Here is a 20,778-nt window from a genome sequence, read left to right as displayed (position 1 = left end):
GTGCTGGAGTATTGTCTATGTGATTGTCATCACTACCTGTCGATGTCTCTAATACAAACCCCATTTCCATATGAGTTGGGAAATTGTGTTAGATGTAAATATAAACGGAATACAATTATTTGCAAATCATTTTCAACCCATATTCAGTTGAATATGCTACAAAGACAACATATTTGATGTTCAAACTGATAAACCTTTTTTTTTTTTTTGCAAATAATCATTAACTTTAGAAATTGATGCCAGCAACACGTGACAAAGAAGTTGGGAAAGGTGGCAACAGATAATGATAAAGTTGAGGAATGCTCATCAAACACTTATTTGGAACATCCCACAGGTGAACAAGCAAATTGGGAACAGGTGGGTGCCATGATTGGGTATAAAAGTAGATTCCATGAAATGCTCAGTCATTCACAAACAAGGATGGGGTGAGGGTCACCACTTTGTCAACAAATGCGTGAGCAAATTGTTAAAGTTTAAGAAAAACCTTTCTCAACCAGCTATTGCAAGGAATTTAGGGATTTCACCATCTACGGTCCGTAATATCATCAAAGGGTTCAGAGAATCTGGAGAAATCACTGCACGTAAGCAGCTAAGCCCGTGACCTTGGATCCCTCAGGCTGTACTGCATCAACAACCGACATCAGTGTGTAAAGGATATCACCACATGGGCTCAGGAACACTTCAGAAACCCACTGTCAGTAACTGCAGTTGGTCGCTACATCTGTAAGTGCAAGTTAAAACTGTACTATGCAAGGCGAAAACCGTTTATCAACAACACCCAGAAACGCCGTCGGCTTCGCTGGGCCTGAGCTCATCTAAGATGGACTGATACAAAGTGGAAAAGTGTTCTGTGGTCTGACGAGTCCACAATTCAAATTGTTTTTGGAAACTGTGGACGTTGTGTCTTCCGGACCAAAGAGGAAAAGAACCATCCGGATTGTTATAGGCGCAAAGTTCAAAAGCCAGCATCTGTGATGGTATGGGGGTGTATCAGTGCCCAAGAAATGGGTAACTTACACATCTGTGAAGGCGCCATTAATGCTGAAAGGTATATACAGGTTTTGGAGCAACATATGTTGCCATCCAAGCAACGTTACCATGGACGCCCCTGCTTATTTCAGCAAGACAATGCCAAGCCACGTGTTACATCAACGTGGCTTCATAGTAAAAGAGTGCGGGTACTAGACTGGCCTGCCTGTAGTCCAGACCTGTCTCCCATTGAAAATGTGTGGCGCAATATGAAGCCTAAAATACCACAACGGAGAGACCCCCGGACTGTTGAACAACTTAAGCTTTACATCAAGCAAGAATGGGAAAGAATTCCACCTGAGAAGCTTAAAAAATGTGTCTCCTCAGTTCCCAAACCTTTACTGAGTGTTGTTAAAAGGAAAGGCCATGTAACACAGTGGTGAAAATGCCCTTTCCCAACTACTTTGGCACGTGTTACAGCCATGAAATTCTAAGTTAATTATTATTTGCAAAAATAAATAAAGTTTATGAGTTTGAACATCAAATATCTTGTCTTTGTAATGCATTCAATTGAATATGGGTTGAAAAGGATTTGCAAATCATTGTATTCCGTTTATATTTACATCTAACACAATTTCCCAACTCATATGGAAACGGGGTTTGTACTTGTCGATGTCTTTGTTTGCGGTAAGCTGTTTCTATTTGCTAGTTCCCAATTGCTATTTACAGTTTGCTGTCTCCTAGCTCCTAGTTTCTTGTTTTCCTGTTTGCCTGTGCCCAGTTCCTGGTTTGTGTTTTGCCTTATTTTATGGACATTAAATCATGTTTTTCTGCACTAAGCCTGCCTTCTCTGCATCTTGGGGTTGGTCACATACACCATGTGACACAATTAATTTAATTCCCTTCCTTCTAATGTCTTCCAGCTGTCTCCATCATGCGGCACAGTGCCTCTGCTTTTGGATTCGCTGTAAGTCAACTTGTTACAAACACGCAAATACACAAATGCAATTGCTCAAATATGATGTGTGTGGTGTGTGTGTGTGCGCCTACAGTTTGATGCAGTGCTGGATGTCCTGTCCTCTGTCATCGTGTTGTGGCGCTACAGCAATGCTGCAGCCGTACACTCAGCTCATCGGGAATACATGTAAGTAACGTGTGCGTGTGTGTTCATGTGTGAGTGTGTGAGACAAGTCTAATTACAGCTCAGCAATAACCTTCATCCTATCTACCTGCGTCCTAACAGTGTGTGTCTGGTTAATTTAGAAATAAACAACCAGTACGTGAGAAAATGATGTCCCACCAAAATAAAAGCATCTTGAAGAATCACAGTGCTGTGCAACCACTGAAGTGACAATAAAGTAGATTCGAGCTAAACAAGAATAATTTATGACCAACAGACTCATAGCTTAGCCACTTTTGAGTCATATTTAATGTTAATAGGGTTGCTCAGCGCGCGCATCATCTGCCATGTCTGTGCAGAGAGCTGAATGACAACGGGTTGCCATGGTAACAGGCTTGCAACGTTTACACAAGAGGAAAGGCTGTCGGCACCTAAATGTTTTCATTGTCATGTCAGCATCCAGTCTATAAGTGTCTAGCTGGACATCCCAGAATGAGCCTGGCCGTTGCCGTGGTTACCACACCCCGTCAGAACCCTGAGGTCTCCGACTTTGCTACGTTGACAAACAGAAAGGAGAGTGGTAAAGGGTGTAGACGCGACCAGGGACACGTAAGACTGCAGGTACAAACCTAAGGCTGCGGAGTCACGGCGGCGTGGGATTGCGTCGGTTGACAAAAGTCGTGTGAGCACACAGCCGTTGTTTGTGTGTTCTTGGATAAACTGCCAGCACTCTGATAAAGAAGGGGAGAAACACTGTGGAATTCAAGAAAGTAGTCATAGCATAGTACAAATGTGGCGTTTGTAGGGCTTTGAACTCCTCCCTCACCACCTGTCTTTGTGCTCGTCGCCGTAAAGAGTCCTAAAATATTATATGATAATAAAAATAGTAACTAATATTATATCAATATTGGTTGTGTATGTATGTATGTATGTGTATATATATATATATATATATATATATATATATATATATATATATATATATATATATATATATATATATATATATACAGTATATACAAAACTTGTAGTTTAAGTTTAAAGGTGGTGTCCATGTGCATTTCCCCTTCCCACCTCTATTTCCACTCATAGTCATCAACAGTCTTAAAATATGAAATAATAATATATGTCAATGAAAAAATATGAAATAAAGGTCAGTGTGCCTTTCCTCTCCTTGCTTCACTCTACGCTCTTCAATAAAGGTAAACATGATGTTACATGTTCATTCATCCATTTAATTGTTATTATTTATGTATTTCACATTCGTTACTGCAGAATTTTTTTAAATTATTTCCTGTAAAAAAGTGTATGAAGTACGAAACTGTCCACATGCGTCTGCACTTATCGCCGCCTTTGCCAACAAGAGTCTTCAATAAGTTAAAAGTGATGTAAAAAAGTTAATTTACATGTATTCCGCATTACACCCACTGGTGGTGCTGTTGCAGGGTAAATATCGCTGTTTAGCCCGTGGACTATGTGCACATTTCCACTTTGGCTCTTGGAGGCCTAACGTTCGGGCACCCCTAATTTAGATCACCGATGTCAAACACGAACTGTCCCTTGCGAGCCAAAAAATGCACTTCCAGATAAACACGGTTTGCCGCTTTGCAATCAAATGACACAGCAGAAGTATCGGCCACGCGTTTTCTTAAAGTGACATGCACATTGAGGAGGGACACTCCTTGTTTCATAAGGCATTGACGCTTCAGTATTGTTTGACCTATCACTAGCAAGCACCAAAAATGAGCATGTATAGGATAGGATAGGATGTACTTGTATATATCCCATAATGGGGAAAATATATGGTTGCAGTGCAGATTCAAAAAGTATTAAAAGTTGCGCTAAAGTCTCAAAAGTGCCCCCCCTCGTTGCACAGTCCCAACAGGGTTCAAACCAAAACGTAAAAACACATTAAAAAAACAAGCCTGATGGAAAATATGGCTGCACTTTTTTAAATGTGCTAGCTCGATGCTAATTTACATTGGATACCGGTATGTCAGAGGCATGTTACCGATTAGCATTAGCGATTTTACATAGCAATTTCAACACCTTCAAATTTGTTAATGAAAACTACAACTAAAATGCACGTTACAATCAAACAGCTGGTGTGTAATAAGTACAATACTTACGGTATAAACACTTTGTAGGACTCAAAAAACAAGACTGTCCCATTTATGGATAGAAACCGAATCCTTTTTGTTTTTGGCACCGACCGAATCACATAAAAATCCCAACGGTGCCATCATGCCATGTAACGGTACATGGGTTGCGCGTGAAGCCACGCCTGGTTGACGACTTTTCGCACTTTAGTACTTTGAAAATTTCAATGCCAACAAAGTAATTGACTCAAAAAGCGTTTCAACGTAAGTAAAGTAAGGCTCCACTTTTCCACAAATGCGCAAGCTTGATGCTAATACACATTGGCTTTGCTATTGACTCGCTACTCATTAGCATTCGTGATTTTTCACCGTGATTTCAACACCTCCAAATTTGTTAATGAAAACAACAACTAAGATGCACATTACAGTTGGTGCGTAATTAGTACAATACTTACAGTATTAACACTTTTTCAAGCTCAACATAAGACCAATCAGCAAAGACTGGCCCAACACACCATAAACTATACACCACTTGCAACTGTAAGTGTGACTCAGAAATGTGATAGTAAAACCAAATATATCTGGACAACAGTTATCATAATCAGCTCATGTTTATATGTTGCAATAGAAATGAGATTTTATTATCAAAAACAATATTTATGAACAAACACATGTGTCAAACATCGGTACCGTTGAGTACCGGCATCGATTGGTACCATATCGGTTCAAATGTGAACAGTACCTATCCCTAGTCACATTCACTTTTAAAGCAACACATCGTAGCCTCTACACTACTGCCATCTAACGCCATGGAATTGCAACTGCACGCAGAGTCTACTACACTGTATAATACTTGCAAATAAGAGTCAGCCTTGTAAGAAAACAAGATATAACATCTGAAAAGCACAGTTATTATCAGCTCACAGTTAAATGTTCAATATATAAATTTTTTTTTTATTATTGAAAATATATACCATTAATTACTACATGAACTAGAATATAAGTAATGTCAAAGATACCCATCCCTAGTACTTTTACTAAGTACTATTCTGTTGCTTTGGATGCTTACTGCCCACTAGAGACAGCGATTTTAAACTTGACAAACAAGTCAATGGCGTTTTAAAATCGTGTTTTTATCATCTTCGTCTTTTAGCAAAGGTAAAACCGTTTTTATCTTTTAACCTTTTTGAACAAGTCGTGCATGCTTTTATTTCAAGTCGCCTGGACTACTGCAATGCACTTTATGCTGGCATTAGCCAAAAAGCTCTCTCCCGGTTGCAGTTAGTCCAGAATGCGGCAGCACGACTTTTAACAGGGGCCAGGAGACGCCAGCATATAACCCCAATCCTTGAGAGTTTGCACTGGCTCCCTGTTCATTTTAGAATTGATTTTAAAACCTTGCTGTTTGTTTTTAAAGCTTTACATGGACTGGCACCTCAGTATATCTCGGACCTCATCCAAACTTACAATCCTGCGCGCGCTCTGAGGTCCGAGAGCCAGCTCCAGCTCGTGGTGTCCAAGACGAGACTTAAAACCAGGGGAGACAGGGCCTTCTCTGTGGTCGGCCCTAAGCTCTGGAACACTCTGCCCCTCCATGTTCGAACTGCTCCCACAGTGGAGTGTTTTAAGTCTCGTTTTAAGACCCACTTTTATTCTCTGGCTTTTAACACTATGTGAGTTGTGTGGTCCTCTGTTGTCCTCTGTGTTTTTAAAATTTTGCTTTTTGCTTTCTATTTACTGTTTTAATTGGTTTTACCCTTTGAAATTGTTTTTAATCACATTTATTTTATATTGTTTTTAATTGTGTTTAATATTGTTGTGCAGCACTTTGGAAACATTTTGTTGTTTAAATGTGCTATATAAATAAAGTGGATTGGATTGGATTGGATTAGAGTTTAGTATTGTTATGCTCTGGAGAACACGTACTACAATTAATAATGTCCATCCTTTCCCACAACAGAGCCTGCATTATCCTGGGCGTGATTTTCATCCTATCATCCATGTGCATTCTGGGTAAGGCCATCCACGACCTGGCCACCAAGCTGCTGCCTGAAGTGGTAAGAGCGGACATTGCATCACGAGCAGCCGCTACTTTAGATCTTATCCGCATGTGACGGGGTCAGAATTTAATGCTGAACTGGTGATGGAGGAGGGCTTTAGAGTGGAGAGCCCACCATACGCTGCAGATTATGTTATCTTTTGAAGTTGGCAAACACAAACTGTTGGGTTTCTGTCTATTTTTAACTCCGTATTTTACGAGCTGGGTAAATTGGAGCAGTTGGCTGCAGCGGAGGACAGTCGTTCCTGGAGGCCAGCATGGAAACGCGACAAAGGAAATAACTAATGAGCAAATAATTGTGTCACTTTAAGTGCTGGCGTCGTTGGCGGCAGGTGAAGAATGTCACAAAGGACAAGGTGTCAAGACTCCCAAGAATTCACACGTCCTTAAATAACTTTTCCACCCGGTTGCCAGGTAATGTTCGTCTCTGCAGCGGAAGCGAGAGAGTAGCGTCGACGAGGCAATTATCGCTTTACATTCGCAAGGCACAGAATCGTACTTTTTCGGTTGAATGAGTGCGCAAAAAGATTAGCTCCTCCCATTTATTTATTAAGTGACACCTCGGGTTTTGATTGGAACCTGTTCCAAATGTTCCCACAAAAACCAAATCGTACAAAAAAACACAGCAATGTTTCCCATAGGAAATCATGTCAAATGTTCCAGACAACCAAAAATATCAACACAAAACACATTTTACAGAGAATAATTATAGTTTTACACAATGTTAAATATATATAAAAGAAAATTTAGCATAGCGTATTTTCCCGACTACAGAGCGCACCGGTGTATAAGCCTCATCAACGAAATTTTAGAAGAAAAACCTATTTTTCCATGTATTAGCCGCAGATATATACGTTGTGAAATTAGTTATTTACGTGCACAGATTTTGTAAATGTTTATTTACTTACTCTAATTGTTTCCAAACAGACTCAATAACTCCACAGTGACGTTTTGGTGAATTTACCGAGGAATTTGTGAAACTAAAACAATACAAAAAGAATGCAATTGTAAGTTAATAATACTAACACAGGGATTCTTAAAAGTGTTAGCATATTAGCTCATGCTAACGACGCTAGCTCCATTATATTACGATCAAACATCACATAAGGGACGGTTTAATAAGTATGAAATGTTTTACTTATATTGTAAAACTTACAAACGTTGCTTGGAGTGATGATTGAAGAATACATACGAGTAGTAACGCTATGGACGACTAGAAGACTGAACGGCATTCGTACTTCCGGTTCAAAGCTTTAAACGGCAGGAAACACTTGTAGGCATTCACCCAGCAGCACCTGCAGTGAGCGAACTGGTCCAAAAGATGGTGCCATGGCACAAACAATGACACACTATTTAAGTGTCTTTGCATGTGTTTTATGAAAACTATTTGCGTTACGGTCATCAGCGAAGAAAAATCAACAAATTAGCTGCACCGTTTAATTAGCTGCAGGATTCAAAGTGTAGGAAAAAAGAAACGGCTTATAGTCCGGAATTTACGGTGTACAAAAAGTGGGGCGTATGGAAAGTGAACTACTATTGCGTATTTTTATGTAAAAAAACAACAACATTAAGCCAAACAAAAGACAACAGTTTTTTTTTCAACTCTGCAGAAGGATTTTAAAGTGTCAAAAGTAAATGTCAAGCATAATTCACATTCTATGCTGCCTTTCCTTGTCACAAAATCTGTCTTTCCGACTCCCTGGGGCTCAAATGCCAAACCAAGCTTCAAGGTTTGAATTTTGATGAGCAAAAGGTCTCCATCTTCAGCCTCCTTGTTCACACTGAGAATGACTTACAATCAAACATTGGACCTTGAAAACAACACTTTTCCTATATTAAATGTATGCAAATAGAAATCTGTCTCCATTAACTTTATAGCTGTATTATTTAGCCTACCAGCGTTATTGTTTAGAAAGTCATTTATTGAAATAACTTTTGTTCTATTTTTATTAAAATGTTAATTGAATTTTTTTTTGAATGTATTTATTATTATCATGCTTCAGTTGGCGAGAAAAATTCAGGTGACGACCCTTCTCCACATTGCAGATTTGTAATTATTTTAGAACGTTTTCTACACTTTTTTTTGTTCTAAATGATGTATTTTCAAGCATAAAAATGGCTCAATGAACAGCTCTAAGTGTCAAGCAGCGTTACTATATTGGATTAAAAAAGTAAGTGTGACTAAAGAAATGTAATTCATGTCTAGAGGGAGATCATAATGTAAAAAAAATAAATATTTAAAGGTCGTTTATGCTCACATTTGATTTTTTAATAATATTTCCTACTTTGCGGAAATGTATTTATCATGGTCATGTCCGGAACCAATTAACAGCGATAAACAAGGGGCGACTGTATAGCCTTAAAACGTATTTTTGGGAAAATTCTTTGAAATAAAGATTTTTCTGCTTTCTTTAACCTTTAATATTTTTTTAAATGTACATCATCAACATTCAATTTGTACTGTCAACATGTACACACTCAAAAGTGTAAAAAAAAAAACTATTAAAATATAAGTAACAAATAAAACCTGATTTTTGCCTAAATCCAGGTGATACATAAAAATAAGAGCAAAGTTGCCAACAAAAAGGCAAAGTATGATTATGGATTATAGCAGTCATTGATATTATTAAATGATAAAGAATGAAGCACATTCTGTAACTTCAATATAAACATGTTGCAAATTGTGTAGCCTTTTATATTTATTAAAAAAAGTTATTTATTTATTCACTATTTTTTTTAAATTGTATTTATTTTTTTAAATTTGGTTTATTTATTTGTTATTTTTTTAATTGTATTGATATATTTATTAAATTGTGTTTATTCATTATTATTGTATTAATTTATTTTTTTACTAATTGTTTTTTAATTTTTTTTATTGCAGCCTTGGTATATATTTAATAATTGAATGCCTACACATTTAAAAAAGGTATTCATTGGAGAAATGTTTGATATTTGGACAAACAATTTCTCACAATGTGTTTATGTTTGTTATGCGAGTCAAACACATAAGCTAGCGTTAGCATATATTCACAGTGAAAATGTCTATAAATTTGCCGTTATATTCTTATCAGTGACGGAGCAGGAAGAGGCTAGGAATATGAAAATGGTAAAATGATATAAGAAGCGTTAATTGACATTTTACATGTGCTTCCTCACGCAAATAAATGTATATTTCAAATGTTTCTATTAATATCTCTCAAGACGCTTCTCTTTGTCGTTTGCAAGGACGACTTCCTGTTCAGCGTGTCCATCGTCAGCGGCTTGGTGTGCAGCATCCTGTGCGTGATCAAGTTCATGCTGGGCAAGGTGCTCACGAGTCGGGCCCTCATCACGGACGGTACGCCGTAGACTTGAATATGACCGCAGCGATGTGCATCAGCTGTGCGTTTGTCTTCGAAGGGTTCAACTCGCTGGTGGGCGGCGTGATGGGCTTCTCCATCCTGGTCAGCGCCGAGGTGTTCAAGCACGAGCCCAACGTGTGGTACCTGGACGGGACAGTAGGTGTCCTCATTGGCCTCATCATCCTCGCCTATGGAGTCAAGTGAGTGCTGGACGATACGGACATTTTTGGCACCGCTTTGATACCAAGTAAATGTAAGGCTATTATTGAGATGCCGATCCCTTTTGATATCATTGAATGATTTTCAAACGTTACAGTTATTTTGTTGATCAGTCTCTACTGGTATTTGTGATGTCGCAGTCACGGAAAATCAACCAGTCCCTGTGAAATATGCGCGGGGTTTGCGTAACTTTATCTAATTCCAGCAAATCAAATGTGTCCGGCAAATCAAATGTGTCTCAAACGCCCGCGTCAACTGTCTAATCAAAACTTACGTTTGTTTCTTGTGCAGACGACACCAAAGTGTAACAATACATAAACTCTTTATCGTCGTCCGCCCGCCTAGCTCAGATCTACTTCTTGTTCTTGTCTACAGTGCTAAGCCTTCTGGGTAATGTAGTATACAAACATTTTCCTCCGAGTTAACATGAATTTATAAATGTATACAAACTTTATTTATCCAGGGTAAGACAATTAAGAGCACATCTTTAACTAAAGAGGCAGCATTTAAATGTTGGAGATATTGGAGTGAGATGATAACCTCTCATTGTCTGAGGAAGAACAGACTGGAGAGGCAGCTGATGGTGACCTTCTATCGCTCGGCTGTTGAGAGCCTGCTGACGTACTGCATAACAGTGTGGTACGCCAGCTGCACTGAAGCAGACAAAAAGGCAATTCAGAGGGTCATAAAGTCTGCACAAAAAATCATCGGCTGCCCCCTCCCCTCCCTGAAGGATTTACACTACTCCCGTTGCCTCAACAGAGCAAAAAACATCACACACCCTGGCTTCCACCTGTTCGACCTGCTACCATCGGACATGCGCTACAGGTGCATCAGAGCCAGAACAAACAGGCCCAGAGACAGCTTCTTTCCCAGAGCTGTCACCATCTTGAACTCTAACTTATAATAAATAATTCACCCCTATACAATATCCTACCCTAATACCCTACTGTGCAATATTACCCTTCGAGTGCAATACATCCGACACTGATTGTTATCACTCCGGTACTCTTGTCTTGTTCTGTATATTGTACAGTATATTGTATATTGTACAGGATTGCTTATTATTTTTATTGGATAGTAGTCTATTTATTTCAATTCTTAATTTTATCTTTATTACTTCTTGTGTAGTTTATTTGTATCCCATATTTGTTCCCACTACCGCACCTTAAGTTGGAGTCCTTAATCTCGTTATATGCAAATATAATGACATTATTGTCATTATATTAGAATATAAGTCTATTCTATTTACCAACAAAAAATAGTGCTATTAGTGCTCTCAACAGTTCACTAATGCTCTTAATGTGCAGGGGGTAAATGCAGTGGCGGGCTCTGCGTTTCCCACCTAGGCCTTCAGTGATGTCCGACTTCAATGATTACCTCTCAAAATACCATCATTTATGTCCCCACATGACCATTGCTGGAGAAATATTATACAGAAACACATTTACGCACTACTGCGCATTGGAGCACATCAACAGTGTACAAAACGGGTTATTTACTGGCACATTTAAAAATCAATAAACCCGCATCAGCAATTAAAACATATCTTATGTGTTACTGTCAAATTTAAAATTGCAAAAAACTTATTAAACGAGAAAAAATAAAGAAATAAAATATTTGAACTCACAATTTGTAGCACCCATTCGACGCCGTATAAGCCAGTGGTACCGCTCGTAGTCGGTTAATTCGAGTGGAAGTGGCGGGCATTTCCCCATTTCATTTGAGCTAGCTTCCGGGGTTGGCCGACATGGTCTCACAAGATGTAGTTTCCCTTTAAATATCCTTCTTGAAAATGGCCTTGCAAATATATATCTGCCACCTAATCAACGTTTTGTTCTCCTTCTTTGTGGGTTAAAGTGAGTATCTGTGATTTCACTGCTATCTTGGTATGGCTACGGTGCAACACTTCCTGCTTCAGTAAATTGCAACTTGTGATTGGATACTCACTTTGGAATGACAAGTGAGTATCCAATCACAGTCTCGTTAACATCATGCTACCTAGATAGGCTACTGTCAACAACTTGTGATCTGATTGGCTATCGCAACTGTCTATCAACTGTATGTGTTGTCAAATTCATCCGCTAACGGTCCCGGGTGTGGCTCTGCTGATCTGCATAGCACCGCCACGGCTCAAACCAGTCAGTATCCAATCACAGGACGCGTAAATGTCATGTTCAACCTTAGGCCAGCTTAAAGGCCTTACTGACAACAACTTGTGATCTGATTGGCTATCACAATTATCGATCAACTGTATGTTCCCGTTCACTTACAGTGCACAGACGCCCGCATTGTTGATTCTGAACCTATATTCAATTGAACAGACTGCAAAGTCAAGATACTTAACATTCGAACTGGAAAACGTTTTTTTTTGCAAATATTAGCTCATTTGGAATTTGATGCATGCAACATGTTTCAAAAAAGACTGAGAAAGTTGAGGAATGCTCATTATACACTTTTTTGGAACATCCCACAGGTGAACAGATAATTGGGAACAAGTGGGTGCCATGATTGGGTATAAAAGCAGCTTCCATGAAATGCTCAGTCATTCACAAACAAGGATGGGGCGAGGGTCACCACTTTGTGAACAAATGCGCGAGCAAATTGTCGAACAGTTTAAGAACAACATTTCTCAACCAGCTATTGCAAGGAATTTAGGGATTTCACCATCTACTGTCTGTAATATCATCAAAAGGTTCAGAGAATCTGGAGAAATCACTGCACGTAAGCAGCAAGGCTGAAAACCAACGTTGAATGCACGTGACCTTTGATCCCTCAGGTGCTACTGCATCAAAAAGCAACATCAATGTGTAAAGGATATCACATGGGCTCAGGAACAGTTCAGAAAACCACTGTCAGTAACTACAGTTCGTCGCTACATCTGTAAGTGCAAGTTAAAACTCGACTTTGCAAAGCCATTTATCAACAACACCCAGAAACACCCGAGCCCATATAAGTTGGACAGATGCAAAGTGGAAAAGTGTTCTGTGGTCAGACGAGTCCACATTTCAAATTGTTTTTGGAAACTGGACGTTGTGTCCTCCGGAACAAAGAGGAAAAGAACCATCCGGTTTGTTCTTGGCACAAAGTTCAAAAGCCATTGTATTAGTGCCCAAGGCATGGGTAACTTACACATCTGTGAAGGCGCCATTAATGCTGAAAGATACATACAGGTTTTGGAGCAACATATGTTGCCATGCAAGCAACGTTATCATGGACGCCCCTGCTTATTTCAGCAAGACAATGCTAAGCCATGTGTTACAACAGAGTGGCTTCATAGTAAAAGAGTGCAGGTACTAAACTGGCCTGCCTGTAGTCCAGACCTGTCTCCCATTGAAAATGTGTGGCGCAATATGGAGCCTAAAATACCACAACGGAGACCCCCGGACTGTTGAACAACTTAAGCTGTACATCAAGCAAGAATGGGAAAAAATTCCACCTGAAAATCTTCAAAAATGTGTCTCCTCAGTTCCCAAATGTTTACTGAGTGTTGTTAAAAGGAAAGGCCATGCAACACAGTGGTAAAAATGCCCCTGAGTCTAAGTTAATGATTATTTGCAAAAAAAAAAAACGTTTTCCAGTTGGAACATTAAGTATCTTGTCTTTGCAGTCTATTCAATTGAATATAAGTTGAAAAGGATTTGCAAATCATTGTATTCTGTTTTTATTTACCATTTACACAACGTGCCAACTTCACTGGTTTTGGGTTTTGTATATATATATGTATGTATGTATGTATGTGTGGGAAAAAAATCACAAGACTACTTCATCTCATCCTTCGCTGATAAAATCCTCGAACTGAAGGGGCCGCAAGCCAAAGGCTAACTGCGTAAAAGGCTAGCTCAGTGGTTGCCGAGCAACCAGAAGCGATACAGCAAGACTTTGGGAGTTTGGACACTTTTAAAGCGTTTCTGCTCACACAAAGTGATCTGATCTTTTTGCTAGCCTCTAAGCTCTGTACAGGAAGTGATGTCATCCAAAGGGCAGCCTACGATGGCTTCAAGCAGCACGCAAAATGAATGCAAAAGTGTTGGTAGCCGACTTGAGAAGGACGCAAACCGAGGCGTGTGTGAATGCACTGTGACCACTAGGTGTCGCCAACCCTCCACTCCTTTCCTTTATTTCCTGTTCCCAGGCTGCTGGCGGACATGATCCCCCGAGTGAGACAAACCAGGAACTACGAGCGCTTTGAGTAACGCTCAGCGGCCCGAGAAGACGCTGGCGAGGTGGGCTCTTCCTGTGAGACTGTATACAACATCCTGTAACGCATGGAGGGCGTTGACTCCAGCAGGCAGATCCATCCACATTTTATTAAGACCGGGAGACTGAAACCTGTAAGTAAAAGTTGCTGAGTCGCAGCTTTGGACTCGCAACGTTCTTCACATCATTCTTAGTCAACATTCCAGGAGGCCCGTGTGGATCCTGGACACGTACTGTAGTGTTTCACTGTACTGTGGTGCAAGCAACAGTAGCTTTACGGTCATTAGGCACATGCGCCGCCTGCTGGCCGCTAGTGGAAGTGCAAGGTGAATGTTTGTGTTGTCTTTGAAATCGTCATAACTACGTCGTTACAACTTTGTCTCCTTCTGCAAGCACACTTCCTGCTTGACACTAAGATGGTTTGTGTGCTGCGGACATAACTCGTGTCGAACGCCGGGAAAAAAAGGGTGTATTTCAAAATAAAATCGTAACCCTCTTATTCATTGACGCTTTTATTGTCATTGAGGATTCTATTTGGCACTGACAACTAAATGCTTGCGTTGGTTTGACAAAAAAAAAAAAAAAAGTTTGTAGATCATTTTTGTACAAATGATAAAGTTGGGGCGGTATAGCTCGGTTGGTAGAGTGGCCGTGCCAGCAACTTGAGGGTTCCAGGTTCGATCCCCGCTTCCGCCATCCTAGTCACTGCCGTTGTGTCCTTGGGCAAGACACTTTACCCACCTGCTCCCAGTGCCACCCACACTGGTTTAAATGTAACTTAGATATTGGGTTTCACTATGTAAAAGCGCTTTGAGTCATTAGAGAAAAGCGCTATATAAATATAATTCACTTCACGATGGGTAATTTCAAGGAGATACACAACATCATGCTGCACATATGCTAATTGCTATCAGCTGCTGCTTCCTCAAATGAAAGGACATAAAATACATCTTTAAATCATTCATTAAATGTGTTAATTATAATTGGAATTAAATACGTGTTATTAAATATGTCATTGATTCTTTTAATGAAAAATCACTTTATGCATTTGATTAATTATTATTAAAGTCACAGACTTCAGACCAAAGCAATCAGTCCTGTTGGCCCGGCTCACTGACACACGCCTTCATGAAATGGTTCATTGGAGCATGAAACCATTAAATCATTAAGAAAATATTTAAATAAATAATGTAATAATTAAATCCTGAAATAATAAACATTAAATACAAATTTAATAATGAAATGATTAAATCACAAAATATTTATATAAATTAAGAAATCATGAAATCATTAAAACGTTCAATCATGAAATAATAAAATATTTAAATAAATCAAATCACCAAACAATTGCACGGTGAAATAATAAAATCCTGAAATCTAAAAAAAAATAAATCAATAAATCCTGACATAATTAAAACAAATAATTCAATTACAAAATATTTAAATAAATCATGAAATATTAAAACAATTTAATTAATAAAGCATGCAATAATTTAATAAATCAAGTTACAACATGAAATATTTAAATCATGATTTAAATAAATTATAACATAATTGTCAAAATTTTAAATAGTGAACTGTAACATAATTATAATAAACTAAATAATTAAATCTGTTAATTTTATATATCGTCAATTAATCAAATTAATAATTACCTATAAAAAATACTGTTGCTTTGAATTAACAAAATACACATTCATGTATTTAATAGTAATTATAGTTAATTAATGACACATTTAAGTAATCATTTAGAGTTTTATTCAATGGTTTCCCATTTAAACCTCCATGTGAAGTCTAATTAAAGAAGTGATGTTTGCGCTCCCAACAGGCGAGAAATGTTTAAGCCACTGTGGGAAATACACATGGACAAACAAGATGGACGTGCAAAGACATGAAAGGTAAATAAGGCAACTCAATGAATGATAAGGTTTGTTGTTTGTTGTCTGCTTACACTTTGAACAAGCACAGGACATCAGGGACCATGAAGTGTACAGGCTAGTCAACCACTTACTAGCAGCCAGAACTAACTAGATGATGACTAGTTGGACAACTAAGCAGGAAACAGAAGAAGTGATGAATTTCATCCTTTCATTGATCCGCCACACTGATGCAATCGTTCAATACACTCATCCAAGTTTAGAAGTTGGCCAAACAGAATGATCAAAAAGGCACCTCATGCTTTTTAAAAGGAAAACAAAACAGTCTTCATCAGAGGCCATGTAGAAAACTGCTGACTGTTGCAGTAAAATGAGGCACTTTTCTCGTCAGCGTCTGCTTTAAAAAACAAAAACCAAGTCAAACTTTCATCACAATCACAAGAGTAAGGTACAACTTCACTAATTTTATATATATATATATATATATATATATATATGTGTGTATATATATATATATATATATGTGTGTGTATATATGTATATATATATATATGTATACATATGTATGTATGTATATATGTGTGTGTATATATGTATATATGTGTATATATATATACACATATATATGTATATATATTTTCTACTGATTGAACTTTCAGTGCCTCCATTTTACTGCTCAAGCCGTTAGAAGAATACAATGCCTCCCCCTGGTGGTCATTCTTATATGATATGTACTCGTTCTTTTTAAATTACTCTCCATAAATAAAAGACATACCTCTTATAAATAAAGATAACAGAAAACAAAGCCATACACCTTTGTATACAAAATAAATTACAAAAAACAAACAATATACAGTGTTACTATTTTTGTTATTTAAATACAAATGAAATGCATTTCCTCCCCACACAAAATCCTGGACTTTTGTTTTGATTGCCGCTAAATTGAGAGGCAAACATAATTATTTCTGACGCGTTGCCATGACGACTCAGCACTTAGTCACCTGATGGTCACGTGACATCATGATATTAACAACAATTTGACAGTTTTCTAGGCTGAGAAGATGACAGAACAGAAACTAAAGAACAACCACAATCCTGCCGCTACATTAACGAGACCAAGCAAAGACCTTTGTGTTTTCTAGAAACCTACTGTATCTGCCACTGGGGATGGGTACCATTTGAACCGATACGGGAAGCGATACCGCCGATACTCGACGCTACCTTTTATAAATCTTAGTTTATTATTAAAGTTGTTTTATTTACCAGTGAGCTGTTTTCTTACACTTATGCCTCATTTGCAACTATTACATTGTAGATTTTGCATGCAGTTGCAATTCCAACACACTAGTATAGACAAACTGTGTTTAGTCTTTGCCGTTAAGGGTTGAGTCCTGCAAAGTGTTTATACTGTAAGTATTGTACCTGTTACACACCAGCTGTTTGATTGCAAGGTGCATTTATGTTGTAGTTTTCATTGCCAAATTGTGAGATGTTGATATCGCCATGTGAAATGGCTAATGCTAATGGCATATCCAATATAAATTAGCATCGAGCTAGCATATTGTGAAGTCTATCAGGCATGCTTGCTTTGTCGGCAAGGAGAAACGGCGACATCCCCTACACCACGCTTGTTTCCCCGCCGAGCGCTTGGCTGCAACAAAGGTGTTGAAATACGGTAGCGTACCCATCCCTACCTACCTTGACATCAACATGTCTCCTTTTAAAATCACGTTGCATCTTGGGAATGAATAAAAAAGAAAGCAAAAAAAATTAAGCCTCGCTGGCCAAATATCCCCAAGTGGACATTTGTGTCCTGTGAGGACGTCTTTGTACACACAACTTGTTCCAGTGTAAAACTCGCCAAGGTTTATTTCCTTCTGGGCGCCTGCCAGTGTGGAGCGACTCAAAGAAGAAAGGGCCTCGCTGCGCCCCCTGCAGGCCGATATGTGGCGCACGGCGCTCCCTTTTGGCGATTCAAGCATTGTTCCACCGCTTCTGGACCGTCCCTGAAGAAGTGCCGACTCAACAATAAATACCACAACACGCCTTTAAAGCGCCGCGCCGTTATAGGCAGTTCTTGCACAACGCCACCTGGCCCTTCATGTAGTCACGGCAGGGGCAGACGCGGCGCAGCGACTGGTGGGCGCCGGCGCAGCTGAAGAGCAGCAAGTCGGACTGGAAGACGCAATGGCGGCGGATGTCGCTGAAGGCCGGGACCACCGTGTCCGCGCTGGATTCCACCGTCTGGCAGTCCACGCCGAACCTGAGGGACGCACAGAGGGTTAACATACAGATTGGTGCCGTGACCCGGATTGGCGGTCCTGAGGTGTGGGTCCTACGATTGGTGAAAATTGCACATTGTCTGTGTGGGAGGAACCTTGTGTACAGGTGCTCACCAACATGACGCCATTTTGATGCCACATTGCTGGAGGAATAGTTCCAGCATGCAGAAGGCGAATAACTTCGCTAATTAGTTCACTTAGTGCACAAGCGGCAGTAATCCAAATAAAAGGGGGTTAATTCAATTATGCAAGTAATTTACTGTGATTAATCATGATCAATCACAATTTAAATGAGTGATTAATCAAAATTTTTATTTTTATTTTTTAAAAAGGGGCCTTTACTAATTTATTTTTTCACTTTATTTAGATTATTTATGCAAGTAATTTACTTCGATTAGTTTAATACTTTTTACACATTGGGGTCTTTTTAATGTTTATTTAAATAATGCAAGTAATTTACTGTGATTAATCATGATCAATCACAATTTAAACGTGATTCATCTGATTTTTTAAATTTATTAATTGGGATCTTTACACTTATTTTTTCACTTTATTTAGATTATTTATGCAAGTAATTTCTTGTAATTATTGTAATACTTTTTACAAATTGGGGTTTGTTTTTGATGTTTATTAAAGTTAAAGTACCAATGATCTTTAACTTTAAAGGGGAACATTATCACAATTTCAGAATGGTTAAAACCATTAAAAATCAGTTCCCAGTGGCTTATTTTTTTCAAAATTTTACCCATCACGCAATATCCCTAAAAAAAGCTTCAAAGTGCCTGATTTTAACCATCGTTATAAACACCCGTCCATTTTCCTGTGACGTCACATAGTGAAGCCAACACAAACAAACATGGCGGAAAGAACAGCAAGCTATAGCGACATTAACTTGGATTCAGACTCGGATTTCAGCGGCTTAAGTGATTCAACAGATTACGCATGTATTGAAACGGATGGTTGTAGTGTGGAGGCAGGTAGCGAAAACGAAATTGAAGAAGAAACTGAAGCTATTGAGCCATATCGGTTTGAACCGTATGCAAGCGAAACCGAAGAAAACGACACGACAGCCAGCGACACGGGAGAAAGCGAGGACGAATTCGGCGATCGCCTTCTAACTAACGATTGGTATGTGTTTGTTTGGCATTAAAGGAAACTAACAACTATGAACTAGGTTTACAGCATATGAAATACATTTGGCAACAACATGCACTTTGAGAGTGCAGACAGCCCAATTTTCATCAATATATTCTGGAGACATACCCTCATCTGTGCTCTTTTCCTGAAAGCTGATCTGTCCAGTTTTGGAGTTGATGTCAGCAGGCCAGGGAAGCTAGGGTCGATAGGGGGTTTAGCTCGCTCGTCTGCGGGAACAAACTGCCGCCATTGCTTGCCGTGCTACCGAGGTCCTTTGTCCCTGAATTGCTCACACACTCCGGCAGATTCAATGGGGGTCTGGCGGCAGATTTCTTTGACTTTATCGTTGGAAATGCATCTGCTTTGAGTGTCGCAGGATATCCACACATTCTTGCCATCTCTGTCGTAGCATAGCTTTCGTCGGTAAAGTGTGCGGAACAAACGTCCAATTTCTTGCCACTTTCGCATCTTTGGGCCACTGGTGCAACTTGAATCCGTCCCTGTTCGTGTTGTTACACCCTCCGACAACACACCGACGAGGCATGATGTCTCCAAGGTACGGAAAACAGTCGAAAAAACGGAAAATAACAGAGCTGATTTGACTCAGTGTTTGAGAAAATGGCGGATTGCTTCCCGATGTGACGCCACGTTGTGACGTCATCGCTCCGAGAGCGAATATTAGAAAGGCGTTTAATTCGCCAAAATTCACCCATTTAGAGTTTGGAAATCGGTTAAAAAAATATATGGTCTTTTTTCTGCAACCTCAAGGTATATATTGACGCTTACATAGGTCTGGTGATAATGTTACCCTTTAACAAATTTTAATCTTTAACATTAACAAATTTCACCACACTAGGTGCGGTGAAATTTGTCCTCTGCATTTGACCCATCCCCTTGTTCACCCCCTGGGAGGTGAGGGGAGCAGTGGGCAGCAGCGGTGCCGTGCCCGGGAATCATTTTTGGTGATTTAACCCCCCAATTCCAACCCTTGATGCTGAGGGCCAAGCAGGGAGGTACTGGGTCCCATTTTTATAGTCTTTGGTATGACTCGGCCGGGGTTTGAACTCACAACCTACCGATCTCAGGGCGGACACTCTAACCACTAGGCCACTGAGTAGGTATTTGAATAATGCAAGTAATTTACAGTGATTAATCATGATCAATCACAATTTCAGTGTGTGATTAATCTAATTTCAAATCAAATTGGGGTCTTTTTTTACTTTATTATGTGCCTGCTGCAATGCAAGCAGCCTATATTATTATTGCTCATACTTCAACTTTTATTATTATTATTTTAACTTCTTGTTCCGCACGTTTCTCTTACCGCCACTACGAGACAAACCGGCCAACGAACCCCCACATATGTTCTACCGTCGGAAAGCTTTTGTTCGCGCAGATGGCAGAAATCTAAATTAGGAACATTTAGTGTTACCAGGGCAACGCTATTCACGAACAAAAAAAATGGGCCAATTGAT

The 20,778-nt window shown here is 39.2% G+C and overlaps 2 protein-coding genes across 2 annotated transcripts in view; one reads left to right on the top strand and one right to left on the bottom strand.

The window, feature by feature from the left end:
- Nucleotides 1-15,419, top strand: part of LOC133622591 (transmembrane protein 163a) — a 44,941-nt gene extending 29,522 nt beyond the window's left edge. The window contains exons 3-8 of the mRNA XM_061985423.2: nucleotides 1,893-1,936; nucleotides 2,022-2,113; nucleotides 6,149-6,245; nucleotides 9,473-9,584; nucleotides 9,647-9,788; nucleotides 13,943-15,419. Of these exons, the coding sequence (XP_061841407.1) occupies nucleotides 1,893-1,936; nucleotides 2,022-2,113; nucleotides 6,149-6,245; nucleotides 9,473-9,584; nucleotides 9,647-9,788; nucleotides 13,943-14,003 (548 nt within the window). The 3' untranslated portion in view covers nucleotides 14,004-15,419. The remainder of the gene's footprint in view (nucleotides 1-1,892; nucleotides 1,937-2,021; nucleotides 2,114-6,148; nucleotides 6,246-9,472; nucleotides 9,585-9,646; nucleotides 9,789-13,942) is intronic.
- Nucleotides 15,420-15,650: 231 nt separating this feature from the next.
- The window catches only part of mgat5 (alpha-1,6-mannosylglycoprotein 6-beta-N-acetylglucosaminyltransferase), a 176,882-nt gene continuing 171,754 nt past the window's right edge, over nucleotides 15,651-20,778 (bottom strand). Inside the window, exon 17 of the mRNA XM_061984969.1 lies at nucleotides 15,651-18,147. Coding sequence (XP_061840953.1) covers nucleotides 17,949-18,147 — 199 coding nt within the window. The 3' untranslated portion in view covers nucleotides 15,651-17,948. The remainder of the gene's footprint in view (nucleotides 18,148-20,778) is intronic.

This window comes from Nerophis lumbriciformis, linkage group LG23 (assembly GCF_033978685.3).
Source record: "Nerophis lumbriciformis linkage group LG23, RoL_Nlum_v2.1, whole genome shotgun sequence".
Classification (NCBI taxonomy): domain Eukaryota; kingdom Metazoa; phylum Chordata; class Actinopteri; order Syngnathiformes; family Syngnathidae; genus Nerophis; species Nerophis lumbriciformis.
Note: the sequence above shows the minus strand (reverse complement) of the source record. Positions and strands in the feature narration are given on the sequence as shown.